The sequence below is a fragment of the Osmerus eperlanus genome, chromosome 10 (genome assembly GCF_963692335.1).
Source record: "Osmerus eperlanus chromosome 10, fOsmEpe2.1, whole genome shotgun sequence".
Taxonomy (NCBI): Eukaryota; Metazoa; Chordata; class Actinopteri; order Osmeriformes; family Osmeridae; genus Osmerus; species Osmerus eperlanus.
The window spans coordinates 14,830,606-14,844,310 of NC_085027.1; the positions used below are offsets into that span (position 1 = coordinate 14,830,606).

The 13,705-nt window shown below is 49.9% G+C and overlaps 1 protein-coding gene across 3 annotated transcripts in view; it reads right to left on the reverse strand.

Annotated features, from left to right (window-relative positions):
* Positions 1 to 960: 960 nt before the first annotated feature.
* Positions 961 to 13,705, reverse strand: part of dennd2b (DENN domain containing 2B) — a 42,508-nt gene continuing 29,763 nt past the window's right edge. For all 3 annotated transcript variants that reach the window (XM_062470635.1, XM_062470636.1, XM_062470634.1), the window contains 9 exons: positions 12,798 to 12,875; positions 11,550 to 11,690; positions 11,249 to 11,397; positions 4,401 to 4,578; positions 2,936 to 2,977; positions 2,647 to 2,758; positions 2,075 to 2,314; positions 1,705 to 1,791; positions 961 to 1,539 (listed from right to left, as the gene is read on the reverse strand). In XM_062470635.1, coding sequence (XP_062326619.1) covers positions 1,505 to 1,539; positions 1,705 to 1,791; positions 2,075 to 2,314; positions 2,647 to 2,758; positions 2,936 to 2,977; positions 4,401 to 4,578; positions 11,249 to 11,397; positions 11,550 to 11,690; positions 12,798 to 12,875 — 1,062 coding nt within the window. In that variant the 3' untranslated portion in view covers positions 961 to 1,504. The remainder of the gene's footprint in view (positions 1,540 to 1,704; positions 1,792 to 2,074; positions 2,315 to 2,646; positions 2,759 to 2,935; positions 2,978 to 4,400; positions 4,579 to 11,248; positions 11,398 to 11,549; positions 11,691 to 12,797; positions 12,876 to 13,705) is intronic.

Here is a 13,705-nt window from a genome sequence, read left to right on the forward strand (position 1 = left end):
AGGAACACAAACAGGCCTTTTCCTGATTTGACCTTTAAGGGTGTATTTGTGAAACATTGTTACATATGGTTTCAAGGGTTCCTCATGCATTCATAGACCAAGAAATACATTCATAGGCCCTCAGGAATACAGAATATGCATGTTATTCCATTCTAGATATGCGAGATATTTCCATCCTGCACTATTACATTTTGTGCCAAATGGTATGAAATCACTCAGTCTCACAGTGTGACGGTTCTATGACAGCCTCCCCCAACCATCACTAGTGTGTCGCTGGTGGGATGGTGGAGTCCCAAAAGGCACGGATTGCCACTTCAGCACCGCCACATGCTGCTGGTAACCTAATTATGTCCTCACACATCACTCTGGTGGCTGTCACTGCCATGCTGTTATTAGCTCTTCAGACTCCGAGGCTTACTGTCATGTGTAACCACCACTCAAGTCAGATCCTGGCACTGGGGCTGTTCATGATGCAGGAAGCCTGTTGTCGCTGGACTTGTTTTGCTGAGGTTAGGTCGGCACGATGTGTGAGAGGTTGGTCGAGTTTTAAAGAGGACTGTGGCCCTCTGGCCCACAGGTTACCTTGACAAACAGCTGACCTTGTTGAGCAGTTCTGCCTCAAGGTCGTCATTCTGGGTAGTATGCGGCAGACACTTCCGGCGTTTATCTCCAGACAGTTAAGAGTTACATAATACCGAGGAGCTGATAATACAATGCCAACATAACAGTCCACAAAATGTAACACTGTGAGACAAATCATCATAGTTGTATGGCCTCACATTTCTTCTGAAATGTTTTCTTCGGTATGCGAAGCGGCGTATCAGTCATGGTCAAATTCTTCAGCAGGAGCTAGTTGAGATAAAAGTGAGAGGCTTCGCTGTCGAGAGTAAAAGATGAAAAAGTGTGGTCATGGTGAAATGATTGTGCTGCTCGTGTTCGAACGGAGTAATCCAACTCGTTGAAGTCGTATGAATGTTTAATTACTGAATTTTACAAAGCGATGCATGTTTTGAACATTTACAGTCGTTTTCTTCATATGTTAATGCATGTACAAAAGCCTCTCGTCCAGCCGTGCGGTTGTACAGCTCTGTCAGCAGAGGAGAGGACTACGCCGATGTCAAATAGAAAATCATCGGCAGATCCATGGAAAACTATACATCCACCTCACATAGGGTCACATTCACTCAGTCAGTCTGACTAGATGACAGTGGTTACTCTGGATCACAGGCAAATTCACTCAGTACCGTCATTCTAGAACTAGCTTCATAGACAAGGGTACCAGACACCCAAAGTCCAAGCTACACGGGAGGGTATCACACACAGTGATAACAGTGAAACAGTGAAGTCATATGTACAAACGTTTGGACCATTCTTCGACACATTGACAAACGAGTGAGTAGTTCTACAGAGTACACAGTCTTGGTGTGTCAGGTTGTTCATTTGCAGTCGGTCGTTCCACAGGGTCTATTGGTCTGGTATTTGGCACGTACAGTAGAAAATATCCTCAGTTCTTTTTGTGAAGAAACTTCATTTTACTTCCTGAAAAGAAAAAAAAAAGATGTATCATATCGTTGATAACACTTAATTGGAGATATAAAGATTTTTTAAGCACAACCTGTGCTTGTAAATTTACTTTACTTTGTACATTGCTTTGGATCAAAGTATCTGCCAAAAGAAAACATTTTAAAAGCTAACTGTACACACCTAGGCCCTTGAGGAACTTGTTGACCCCACTCTGCTCGGTGTCTGGTAGCTCCTCCAGGTACTGTTCAACCCTCCGCTCAAAAAGGCCTGGCACAAACAAAAACAAAAGCATGAACTCACAGTCACTAAGAACTGAACTGAAAGTTCCAGTTTCCCCTGTCAAGTGGCGCAGTAAACAGTCTGTCCACAAGAGGTCAGCACCAACATAGATTTAAGGGAGTCATCTCAAGGTTACTGTTTTGGGGAAAGTTGAATGTCAAGGCATATTATACCCAAAAAGGAACTTTTGTTACAATACAATCATATGTTTATACTGACAACCACAAATCTAACCACTGATGTTTGTTGTGAACTTGGAGGCCTGCTGTACCTTTGGCCCTGCACTTCCTGAGCTCACGGTCCTGGATGAAGCCAGCAAACATCTGGGACTCCATGAAGACCCCCAGGAACCGCCGGATGCTCTTGGAGGCCACAGACTTGCGGAAGGCCTCGCGCTGGAAGATGCGCTCTCCTCGCTCGTTCTGAGTGAGGAACAGGGAGTAGTGTCCAATGGTCTCCAGGAAGAACCTGATGAAGGCTTCCGACACCAGGCTGTTCAGGGAGTTGCACTCTGTGGGGCAGGAGGAGAGAGGACAGCTGACTTAGCGGGTTGTTGGCGGTGAACGCAGCTGTGGACACCTGTGACTCGGTCGCACACAGGTGAGAGGGAGGTCACGTCGCCCCATCCAGTTCCCGTCAGCCCACGGACAGACACCGGCGGGCCAACGTGAGTCTCCAAAGATGTGTGCGTTGCAGCTGTGTGTCTGTGTCTACAAAAGATGAGTGTGTTGCAGTTCATGCTCCTATTCGCAGGACTTGAATCCTGGCCAGTTCTCAGTTACTCTAATTAACATGTCTAACATCTGGTTGGCCGGATGACAGGATGATCTGTCACTTGTTCACCTTCGTCCGACTCGCTGTCAGAGTCCTGATTGATGATGTCGTTCCTCTGCTCTAGAGCTTGCTCAAGAGCCGCCTGAAGTTTCCTTGGTAACAGTGAGGCCTCGTCATCCATCTAGAAACCAATTCATAACGTTTCAGAAACGGTAAACAACAGAACCCCGGATAATATATCACCGTTCACGTGGTACAACAGCTTGGAAGTCTAAGTGTTTAAGGTACAAGAAATAGTTTGAGGTATATGGAAGTTTAAACCCAACTGCCCCCCTGGTACATGGGACATTTGACCGACCTGTCTGATGAAGCGGTCAGTTCCCAGGTCTACCATGAGAGCCTAGAGGGGGACAAGGAGAAGCCATTGTTAGTGTTTTATACAGTCCCACTGAAAGTGTTATGGTCATATACAGTACACTGGTGACACATGTTCAGGACAGTGTGAGCCCATCTCCTCCAATGGAGGAGAGCAGTAGAACAAGTCTTTAAACCCATCAGAAGGACGCTCTGGGAATGTTAAGTGAGTCTATCAGCGACATAAGGACACATGTAAACCGACAACAGATGTTGTTGACAGGCCATTAACAGGACTGCGTTAAGCATGTCTTTCACACACACCACACGGCCGGGGGCAGACGCTGCCTTTACTGCTGGGTTAATGGACTGGAGCTGGGCTCTGAAAGCTAGGCTGACTGCCTCTGCTAAACTTTTTATGGAGATCCAAAACCTAGGTTTATCCTTAGAGAGTCTAGAACCCCAGCTGGGGCTAGGGCCAGAGCCGTGGCTGGGATTGGGGGTTAGGGCTAAGGCCAGGACTGAGATTGAGGTTGTGCCCTCAAGCATCTGTCCAGGCCAGTAACACTCGAGGAGGGTGTTGACCAGGGTCAGCAACACTCTCCCCCCAACACCAGCCCTGAGGAGAAGCAGTTACTTTAACAAGAATGGACGCAAGTGATTTTTCCATTCACCCTCAGCTCCAGTATGCAGCATCCCTCAGCTTCAAAGATGCTTCGTCATGAAGGGCCAACTGGAGGTTGACATCTTCACCCTCCTCCTCTCTCTTTTTCTCTCTCTCGTTCTCCCTCTAGCTCCCTAATTGGTGACACATAACTGCGGGTCAATGTCCTGTCAGACTTTAGCCACGGCTCTGCTGGATGGGAGCATAGTGCTGCAGGCCAGGACAGCCATGACAGGCTACAGGGCCTGAACTTTGACAGCTCAATACTGAGAAGCCAGTGCTTAGAATCCCATCAGCTCAGTCCAGGGAAGCTACAGGGTTCATGGGCAGCAAAACATAGTAAATGGGGTCATGTTACATTGGGCTTTCTGGGAGAATTCAACTTTGAGCCAGTCTTTTTCCAAACAAAATGCTATTGCTCAATGCGCGAGTGAATCTAGAGTGGTTCAAAGCCATCTCTGACGTGTCAAGTTTGGCTACACAGCGTTAAAATGAAAACACATTTGGGGGTAAAGTTGGTGAGAACAGCGTAAACACGCTTGCTGGAGGGACACCATGTTTAGAGAGTTGACAGTTGATTCCCTGGACGGGGGAAGGGAGCAGGGCCTAGTCAGATTCCTTGAGTTCTGTCTCTACGGCCAGCTACATTGTCTATTCACTCCCCGCCAGAAATGACAATGCACACACACACACACCATAAGCACACACACATACACACAGACATCCTTACTCACAAACACACACACACACACACACACACATACACACCCATACACCCACACAGATAGACAAGGACAGTACCCACCTCTTCCACAGGCAGATCTTTGAGTTTGGGCAGCGAGCTGGAGAGCAGGCCCACTAGGAAGGGAGTGGGGCAGCAGACGATGTCCACCATGGAGGCAGGCAGCACGGGGATGAAGGTGTGCTGCCAGGAGAACGGGTAGAGCAGGGCCACCACCGCATGGATGCAGCTGGACAGGGTGCTGGGGGGTGGGGGTGGAGGGCAGAGAGGGCAGGGCGGGGGTGGGGAGGGAACAGACAGAGTAGGAGTACCATCAGTCACACTCGCACTCCCACAACAGCAGCACCGCAGGGGCCGTAACGGCTAGATATGAACAGATTTTTCCAGCAGATTGCACAGAGGCTCTTTCTGCTAGCTGTCCGTGGGGAGTGGTAGCTCGTGTTGTTGAAACGAGCCCTCCCAAAACAACAGTCTGTGGTGATTACAGAAGAGACAACTGATGCAGGGGCGGTTTATGTTATTACTGTATGTGTCCCTGAAGAAGAACAGAGTAACCCTTATTTTTGATTTATTTTTAAGAGCTCATTATCTCCTTTTTGATTATAAAAGTATAAAAGACTTCATCAGTGAGCCTCAGAAGAGAACCAATCCTCTTCAGGAAAAACGAAATGACAACCTGATCCTCCTCGCCTTGAAACAATTGCTTTTGTGTATGTGAGGTGAACCAGCGCAGCTATGCACCCTGGCTCGACACCATGTTCCTCCTCCTCCTGGTCTGAGGGACGGCCTGAAACCCATCTGCAACAGGCTGTTCTTTCTTCCCAACAAAAGAAGAGAAAGGAGAGGGAGGGAGGGAGAGAAAAAAAAAAAACAGGAGGGGGAAAAAGGCTCCAGACAGTCAGAAGCCTGCACGGTGGGACGGCAGGCAGACAGGCTTCCCCAGGGGTGGAGACTGAGACTCCTCAGAGCTCGTGTTTATAAGTCTCCAACCGGCAGCGTACGCCTTCTGTTCCCCGCAAACCCCAGCTGGAGGCCAGCTCCACGGGCCGCTCGCGGCTGGTCCAGGCAGCGCACGGGACGACACGCAGGTCGTAGTTCATCCCCCTCAGAGGTGGAGCCGGTGTGTCCGCCGTCAGTTCGTATCGCACAAGGACGACGTTCCTCGGGAAGAGGAAGAAAAAAGCGGACCGGCACAAGTTGGGTTTCAACAGCTGGGGTACGACACCAAATCCGAAATAGAACGCCGTCTTTCTCACGGTCCCGGGCTTGTTGACAGTGACCGACCCTCCACCCCCGCCCCCCATCCCCCCTTCAACCCCACGGTCCAGTCCGTGTACACCATGAGGCCGGGGAAAAATAAACCAAGGAGACGAGCAGGAACAAGCAGCTCCGCCGCTGCAGACCCTGATGGATCAGGACCAAGACCAGCCGTGGAGCGCTGTGGAGACCAAACGCGCTCTCTTCACGAGGAAGAGAGAGAGAGCGTTCCATGGTCGCTCTGCTCCGCAGCAGAGGCCACGTTCAAGAAAACACACGTTTACTCCCGTTTACAGTACGGTGAAACTGTCTACGTCCAATCACAACCGGTGTGGGGACACAAGAGATACGCACAGGAGGACACACAACGGTTTCTTGCGTGACCAAAGAACCCTGACTAGTGTTCCAAAAAGAAACTTAAATGAAACATTTAACAGTCAAAATAAGTATACATAGTGAGATTGCACTGGTAAAACCCCATAGGCAGAGGAACTCGACAGTACAGTCAATGCAAGTCTCGTCTTATTCAGCCATAACATAAAGCAGACCCACACCCTCTATCTCTCCGTCTGATTCCTATTTGCCTGAGGAGCGGCTCGTAATTCCGACCAGACCTTGTCTCCTGGGTTCGACGTGTTCCAACATGGAGTGATGGGCCACAGCTCCTGGAAGCCTGGCCACAGGCGAGACAGAGCCCAGCGCAGCTCTGATACCAAGAGGATCACTTACACTCAGTCACCAGACACAAGCTCCTGGGAAAAAGGTGAACTCGCAATCAAAACACTGTCAGCGCCCGGGGCTGCCACTCATCCACTGTGGGAGGAGAGGAAGAAAGAAGGATAAAAGACAAATGAATGGCAGACGTTAGGTGTGCAGGTCATGACAGAACCTCCACAGCCTGGCTTGGATAGGTCTTAACTCTGAGCAGGCAGACTTGTGTTGGGTTTTGGTGAACTAAGCATGGCGCATAGGGAGTCGTGGGCTTGGTTCTGGGCCTGGGGCTGAGTTAGCAGGTTCCCCGGGAAAGGCAGGAAACAGAGGCTTAGGCCTGTCAGGAGACACAGGTGCAGGGAGACAGTCCGAGTTTCAGACGAAGCGATAAGAGACGGCTGGGTCTGCATCGACACGTGCTCCACAGGTACATGGCAGCAGAGAGGCCCTCAGTCTGTCTGGTTCTTCCTGGCTGAGTCCTGCCTGGTGAAGGAGCGCACAGGACCCAGGACTCAGGCCTTCCTGACCCCAGCAGGCTAACAGAGCTCTGGGGTTAATGTCCGCTTGTTGTACCATTGAAGTATCAATGTACATAAGATAGCTGGCCAAAAATGCTTTCTGGAACCTTCTATCTGGTGTTCTGTATGGGAAAAGAATAACATTTCACAGGATAAATACATGATATTCTATATATACACAGATTTATCCCCAAGCTAAATGTTTTGGATTCCTATAGAGCCCAAACGGTTTCCCTCACTTCCTGTCTGTAAGGATCTACAGTCACCATCTTGGCCTCTTCTCCGACTCCCCTTCAAGAACAGTTGCACAGGAAGCTGTTCGACAGGGGGAACGGCCTTCCCAAGGGGCAACCCGACACATGCTCTTCGTCAAACCGCAATCACGCCTGAATTAAATCAAGTCGCTCTCCTTCCAGCACTGCAGCATGTGGATCTATGTATGTATGCGTGCGCGTGCGCGTGTGTGCCTCCGAATACGGCACAATAGTAATGGAAAAGTCAGCAGGCCAGACTGGTCATGCTTGAGCTCCTCTTCGTCAAAGGGGACGTCTCACACGGGTTTCCAGTGTGTTCCAGCCCACCGTCGGATGTGAAGCCACACAGGGAACCTGCTAAGTTGTTGATGGTTGTCTTGGTGAGTTGCCAGCGCTGCACAGCATGCCTACACCCCTGTTCGGCAGTAATAAGGGACTAAATCAACGGTACAGCCTGTTCCCTGATTAGACTAACACAATGTAACAAACTGCTGAGGCTCGGACGGGGGTCACAACCGTCCTGTCACGGACCACAGACACGGCTGTCGGAGCCTGGAGTGCTCTGCTCGACACCGTACCAGTAAAACTCGCACAAAACTCGAAACAGATGGTGTTTATTTACAGCGAGCTATGAGCGAGGTCATCATTTAGTGTGGGAGAAACGCTCGGCGTACTTCGAGCGTGATTACCATCTCTGTTCATCTGTCCGAAGGAAAGTCCTGTGTGCGCCGCAGTGGCAGATAGGGGGGTCGAGGAGGAGGAACCAGCCGCGTAAGGAAAAAGTGGGTCAGGAGAGTTGACAAGGCTTCTGCCTTTCAGAAAAAGATTGATGAATTCACCGAGCTAGGCTCTCTCCTTCGCAGCTCTCCCTCTGCGCCCCTCCCCGCGCGGGGCCACCTTTCTCTCCTTCTCTTTTGATCTTGCTCTCTCTTGCCCTCTCCTCTCGCTCCCTCTCCCACTCGCTCTCATGTGCCGGCTCTATTCTTCCGACGCGGATACGCCGTGCCTTCCGTGCTCTCGTCTCCTCTAACATGGGCCTCGCACATACCGCAGGAACAGCCACCTATTAGCGCACCTCTGCAATCCAACACCTCCTATGTGATCTCTCAGTCTGAACTCTAACTGGTGGTTAATTCAACGAAAGAGCGAGATAGAAAGATAGAGAGAGAGAGAGAGAGAGAGAGAGAGAGAGAAGAGAGAGAGAGAGAGAGAGAGAGAGAGAGAGAGAGAGAGAGAGAGAGAGAGAGAGAGAGAGAGAGAGAGAGAGAGAGAGAGAGAGGGAGAGGCAGAGAGTCGGAAAAAGAGAGGCAGTGAGACAAGATTCAATGAGTCGTTAGGAGCCACGGGGAAGGAGAGAGGGAGATCAACGCTCCTGTCACTGTTTACACAGCACGGCCCAGCAGAGAGCCCAGCTCGAGTCAGGACTCAGGTAAATCGAGTTAAGTCGTTACACGCTGACGCAGCCAGTGATGAAATCATCTAATTAGGCTTCAAAGTTGTTATTATAGTGAATCATCATCTGATCACAGTCACTGTCTACCTGCTTCATATCAGACATGTTGCAGCATATGAACTTCAAAAGAGATTCTGAAAGACAGGCACCATGACTCTGTTGTAAGAAAGTAAACCAAGATCCCGACGCCTGTAACCCCCCACAGAGCACACTATGAAGGGTTAAGGCTATACAGTACAGTCCATGAACTCCACAGAGACACATTTCCTAACATGGACTCGCTCAGATCCGGCTCCTATTGGATATACATTACAAGGAGGGCCGGTCGTACATCATGTTTTCGTGGCAGGGCATTCTGGGTTTGGGTTGCATGCTAATGGTCCGCTGGGAGCAGCTCTTTTATCAGAGGACGAGAGGGTCTCCCACAACACGACATTACGCCGCCAAGGGAGGCCCTAACCAGTGTTTGTCTGTTTTCACTGGAGCCTCTGTATCGCAGGTGGTCTCGGGCCCCAGAAAAAGCTGCAGCTCTCCAGGTTTTGGTTCTGAGTGGGAGCAGGGCCATTTAAACATCCAGTATTGTACACACATTTGAAGGATGTCGAACTATAACAGAAGATAGCGAATATTGCATCAACAGTTCAATCCTAAAGAGACTCTCTTTTCTCTGGGAGGCAAATCCACGAGGACATCTAGTTGTTCCTGTCTCTTCGTTCTAAATATAAGTTGGAACTGAATGGTCAAGTCATAAAAGTCAGCAGAACCGCCCTTTTCATGGACAAAGTAGGCGTTGATACGTAGCAGCTTACATAATGAATAGGTTTTCACAGACACAACAGCAGTAGGCTTTCCATGAAGATGTGACACTGAACAGGACAGAACTTTGGTCTGAGTGAAAATAGCCAGACTGATCTGAGTGTCTTGGATCTGCTAGTCATACTATGGGAGCTCTGTAGAGACCCAGCGTTCAGTTTACTCAAATGACAGTACAGTATGCCTAAACAAGACCAATTCTACAACCGAGTAGAGAGGCTGTGCAGCTCTCAAATCAGTCTTCCCATTTACGATAATAAACAGTTCCCCTTCTCATCATGTCTGTGTAGCAGGCAGTGGGCTGAAAACAAAGCCGGGACTGTAATGCCAACCATCGTGTGTTTAGGAGGATTCGTTTGAAAGGCAGAATGACGACCAGGGCTGCGTTGGCGGAGTGTCCATGGGGTTGGAGAGAGCTGCTGTAAACAGGGAGTGAACGTGGCACCATCAGTCATACGGTGACAGGGAAGCCATGGGGGGGGGGGGGGGAAGGGGAGGGGGCTCACTGGCGCACACAGGAAGTGCATTCCTTCCCCTCGCAGTCACTGCCCCCACTGATGTTTGTTTAAACTGTCCTCTGATATGTGGAGAGATTAGTGCTCCCAAAAAAAAAAACCTGCACCCTGCCCCTGCTCCACCATCACGACAGCAGCCTCTTCTAGAAGGCCCTTCAGCCTGGCAGGCTGAGACTGTTGCTAGGACCCCAGCTCCCTGGAGAACACCCCCCCCCCCCCCTCCTGCTCCATCTTATCACCCCATCCGGCCGTTAGTGCACCCTGGCCCCCGGCAGAGCCATGACCCTCTTCTGGATCCCCATCAACACTTGTTGCCTGGTTGGCTGGCTGCATGCCTGGATGACAGGATGATGGGCTGGCTGGCTGGCTATCTATTTGGCCGGCTGATAGGCAAGCTTACCGGTTGGCTGGATGAGTGACAAACTAGCTGGTTGTCTGTCTGGCTGTCTGTCTGGCTTACTGGCTTGCTGGGTGAATGGCTGGCTGGCTGACAGGCTGATTGAGTCCATAGCAGAGGGAAGGTCCTAGATGGTTTTGCCGATTAATGTAACAGTTCGCTGCATGCTAAACCCGTTAAGCCCCAACCGTCAAAACCACAATGGGAGGCTGCTATTAGCTGTGTGTGAGTCGGGTGAATGGCAAGCAGCTCCGGTAGGGAATTACATCTGCCATCGTCGATTAGGGTGAGCCAAAGTGCACAGGCTGAGCCCTACTGCTGCAACAAGTAAGTGCAAATCTGAAGTTATTTTGAGGACTACACGACATCACTTCCTTTAAGTTTGGGCTGCATCCTGTCTGAGGCTAGGTCCCAGGACAGGTGAAAGAGGGGTCTAAAAATACCGTATGGAATGCGGCCCATATTATCTATAGCATGGACAGACAGGATCTCTGTGCTCAGCACAGTTTTGTTTCTAGAATCGGCGAAAACCTTTTTGAAAGAACAAAAACAGCCAGCCCTCGGCTCGAACGTAAACATTAAAGGGGGAATTTACGAGAGCTTGAGATAAAATCCCTCTCATGTCATGCTGCTGTTATTGTACCGGGGTCAGCATAAGTGGACTCTCTGTAGAGAGAGGACTGCAGACCCCAGTGATAACTGAGGGGGGATATTATTGCTAACATGAACTGTAATCCTAGACATGAAGGGATCTAAACCTTGGCCACCATGTGTGACAGGGGTGTAGTATTCTAGGAAATATCTTACCATTTAGGGATGAAATGTGGCACGCTTAAGATCTCTGTGATTGGATAAGCTTGGTGTCATTACGTGGCGCTAAACAGCGCGGTTTCGCCTTCGTGCGAGGCGACTTTCGATGACTAGAGATGTGAAAATGTGCAACCGCACAGAGCGCGACGCTTTTCCTCTCCGGGCCACGGCGCCTCTCCTCACCTCAGGTTATCCGCCACGAAGATGACCCTGCGCTCCAGCAGCAGGGAGGCGAACACCCTCACCACCTGGCGCACGCCCAGGCAGCTGAACAGGCTGTTGAAGTCCACGTGCTCCAGCCTGGAGTCCATGGGTCTCCTCAGCTCAATGACCTGGGCCACAACACATCCACCTGACCCTCAGACAACACCTCACAGACAAACCTAACACCCCCCCCCTCTATATCTAAAGCCTTCAGGACTGATAGATAGGTACATCATAACTGAGATATGTTTCGAGGCTGTTCTCGAACGGCAGGTCCTACCTCATTTCCTGCTCCAGGCAGGAAGGTCTTGACCTTGATGGTCTTTCCCGGCGCAGGGAAGGGGGACTCCATCAGACTCCTCATGAAGGGGTACACGAGGGCAGCCGAGACCCCCCTGCGCCTCTCCACCTCATCTAGGATCTGAACACACAGGGGATGGGGGGTCAGAGAGTGCAGTCGTTACGCCCCCACTGGATCTGGGCCAGCAGAAGCAGCCACATGAGAAGATGGAATCCGAGCTCTGTTTCGTGGTCGTACGGAGATAAAGGCGATAGACTGTGACAATGAGGCATGATCACCAAGGCAACAGTGGATGGAAATGTGCAAATGTCTAGACCTGGGATCAGTTTACACTTGGAAAAAAAAGTAGGAACAGAGTTGTTTCCGTGTGAGTCTGATATGTGTGGAAAAGATTTGAGAAAAATCCCACCCAATATGTCCATGTGTCTGTTTGAGACCTAGCCTGGTCCTGTCTGGAAACTCCATTGGAGATCTGCTAACACTCAAGGTCATACACTCCCTTTACCTCGTACACACACACCACACACACACACCACACACACACACACACACAGCGCCCTGTGAAATCAAACACTCCCATCCTCTCACATTTATTAGAAAAGCACTTCAAACTCCTGAGTGAAGAACATTTCCTCTCTCACCTACGCAACTCTAACCCACAAACGGCTGGCTTTTGAAACCTACACCCAGCCATCTGTACCAGGGCAACTGAACCAGCACTGGCTGTCCTATATACCTATACTACGGTATGAACTGTTTTGGCAACAGATGAAAGCTACTTAGACATGAAACCGAACTCAATGTTACATGGTGACTCCTAACATAGCAACATAAAAATCCCTTCCACTCTAATGTATTCGATTTAATGCATGCCTTCTTTAAGACGAATGGGTAGGAAGATAAGGCTGGAGACCTTGAGCACAATGAGCACTCTGTTTCATGTTAAAACAACTCCGAAGTGAAGGAAACAATTACACTGGTAAATCAGAGGGGGCGAAAAAAGAAAAGACATAAAAAGAAGGTTTATGTTGACCAGGGTGCCTTCTGAAGGGGAAGGTTGGCACAGCCTGAGCAGAGAGCATGCTGGGAGCCCCAGGATGAGAGACAGGTCTCCATAGCACAACAACACTTACAGAATAGGCAGTGTGTGTGTGTGTGTGTGTGTGTGTGTGTGTGTGTGTGTGTGTGAGTGTGTGTGTGTGTGTGTGTGTAATGGCTTGAGCTCACCTTAGAGAACAGGTCAAAGCAGCCCAATCTGCTGATGACGCAGTACACCTCGGGAAGCCGAGGTCCTTTCCCACTGGGCTGAGGCAGAGACAGAGACACACACAGGTCAGCCGCCGAGGACAGGAGACATATGTGGGCCCGCCTGAGAGGAGGCCAAGACACAACAATGCTCTTCTATGTTCAGATGGGGCTCAGTGAAGCATGGGGATGTTTCGGATGATGAAATGAGATTCCCATAGTAAAACAAACACAGGTGCGGTGTCTGCACAGTTAATGATCACCTTCACCCTCCCAGCTAAACTATCACAGCCCAGCATATCACAGGAGCCAGACAGGCCCTGGCCCTGGGACTACGCACACACACACACACACACCAAAAACACACTAATAACACACACACCAAAAACACACACACAGTCACACACACAAATGAGCACATGCAAACACACAAGAGATCCCAATCCACTTGTCCATATTAGGTATGCAATTTTCTCCTCTGCTTTTTCCAAATGGATGATTAAATCAAGCATGTGGTGCTTGGTTAAAGTCCTCAGGAATGCGTGGCCTATGCCAGCCCCTGGACGTCCACCAGCCAAAGAAGCTGAAAGCTCTCTCTCTCTCTCTCTCTCTCTCTCTCTCTCTCTCTCTCTCTCTCTCTCTCTCTCTCTCTCTCTCTCTCTCTCTCTCTCCTCTCTCTTCTCTCTCTCTCTCTCTATTCTCTCTCTGTCTCTCTCTCTCTTCTCTCTCTCTCTCTCTCTCTCTCTTCTCTCTCTCTCTCTCTCTCTCTCTCTCTCTCTCTCTCTCTCTCTCTCTATCTCTCTCTCTCTCTTTCTCTCTTTCTCTCTCAGAGACAGACTGTTGATCAAGACAGTCTTGATCAACAGCAAAGTCAGCAAGAACAATGCAGA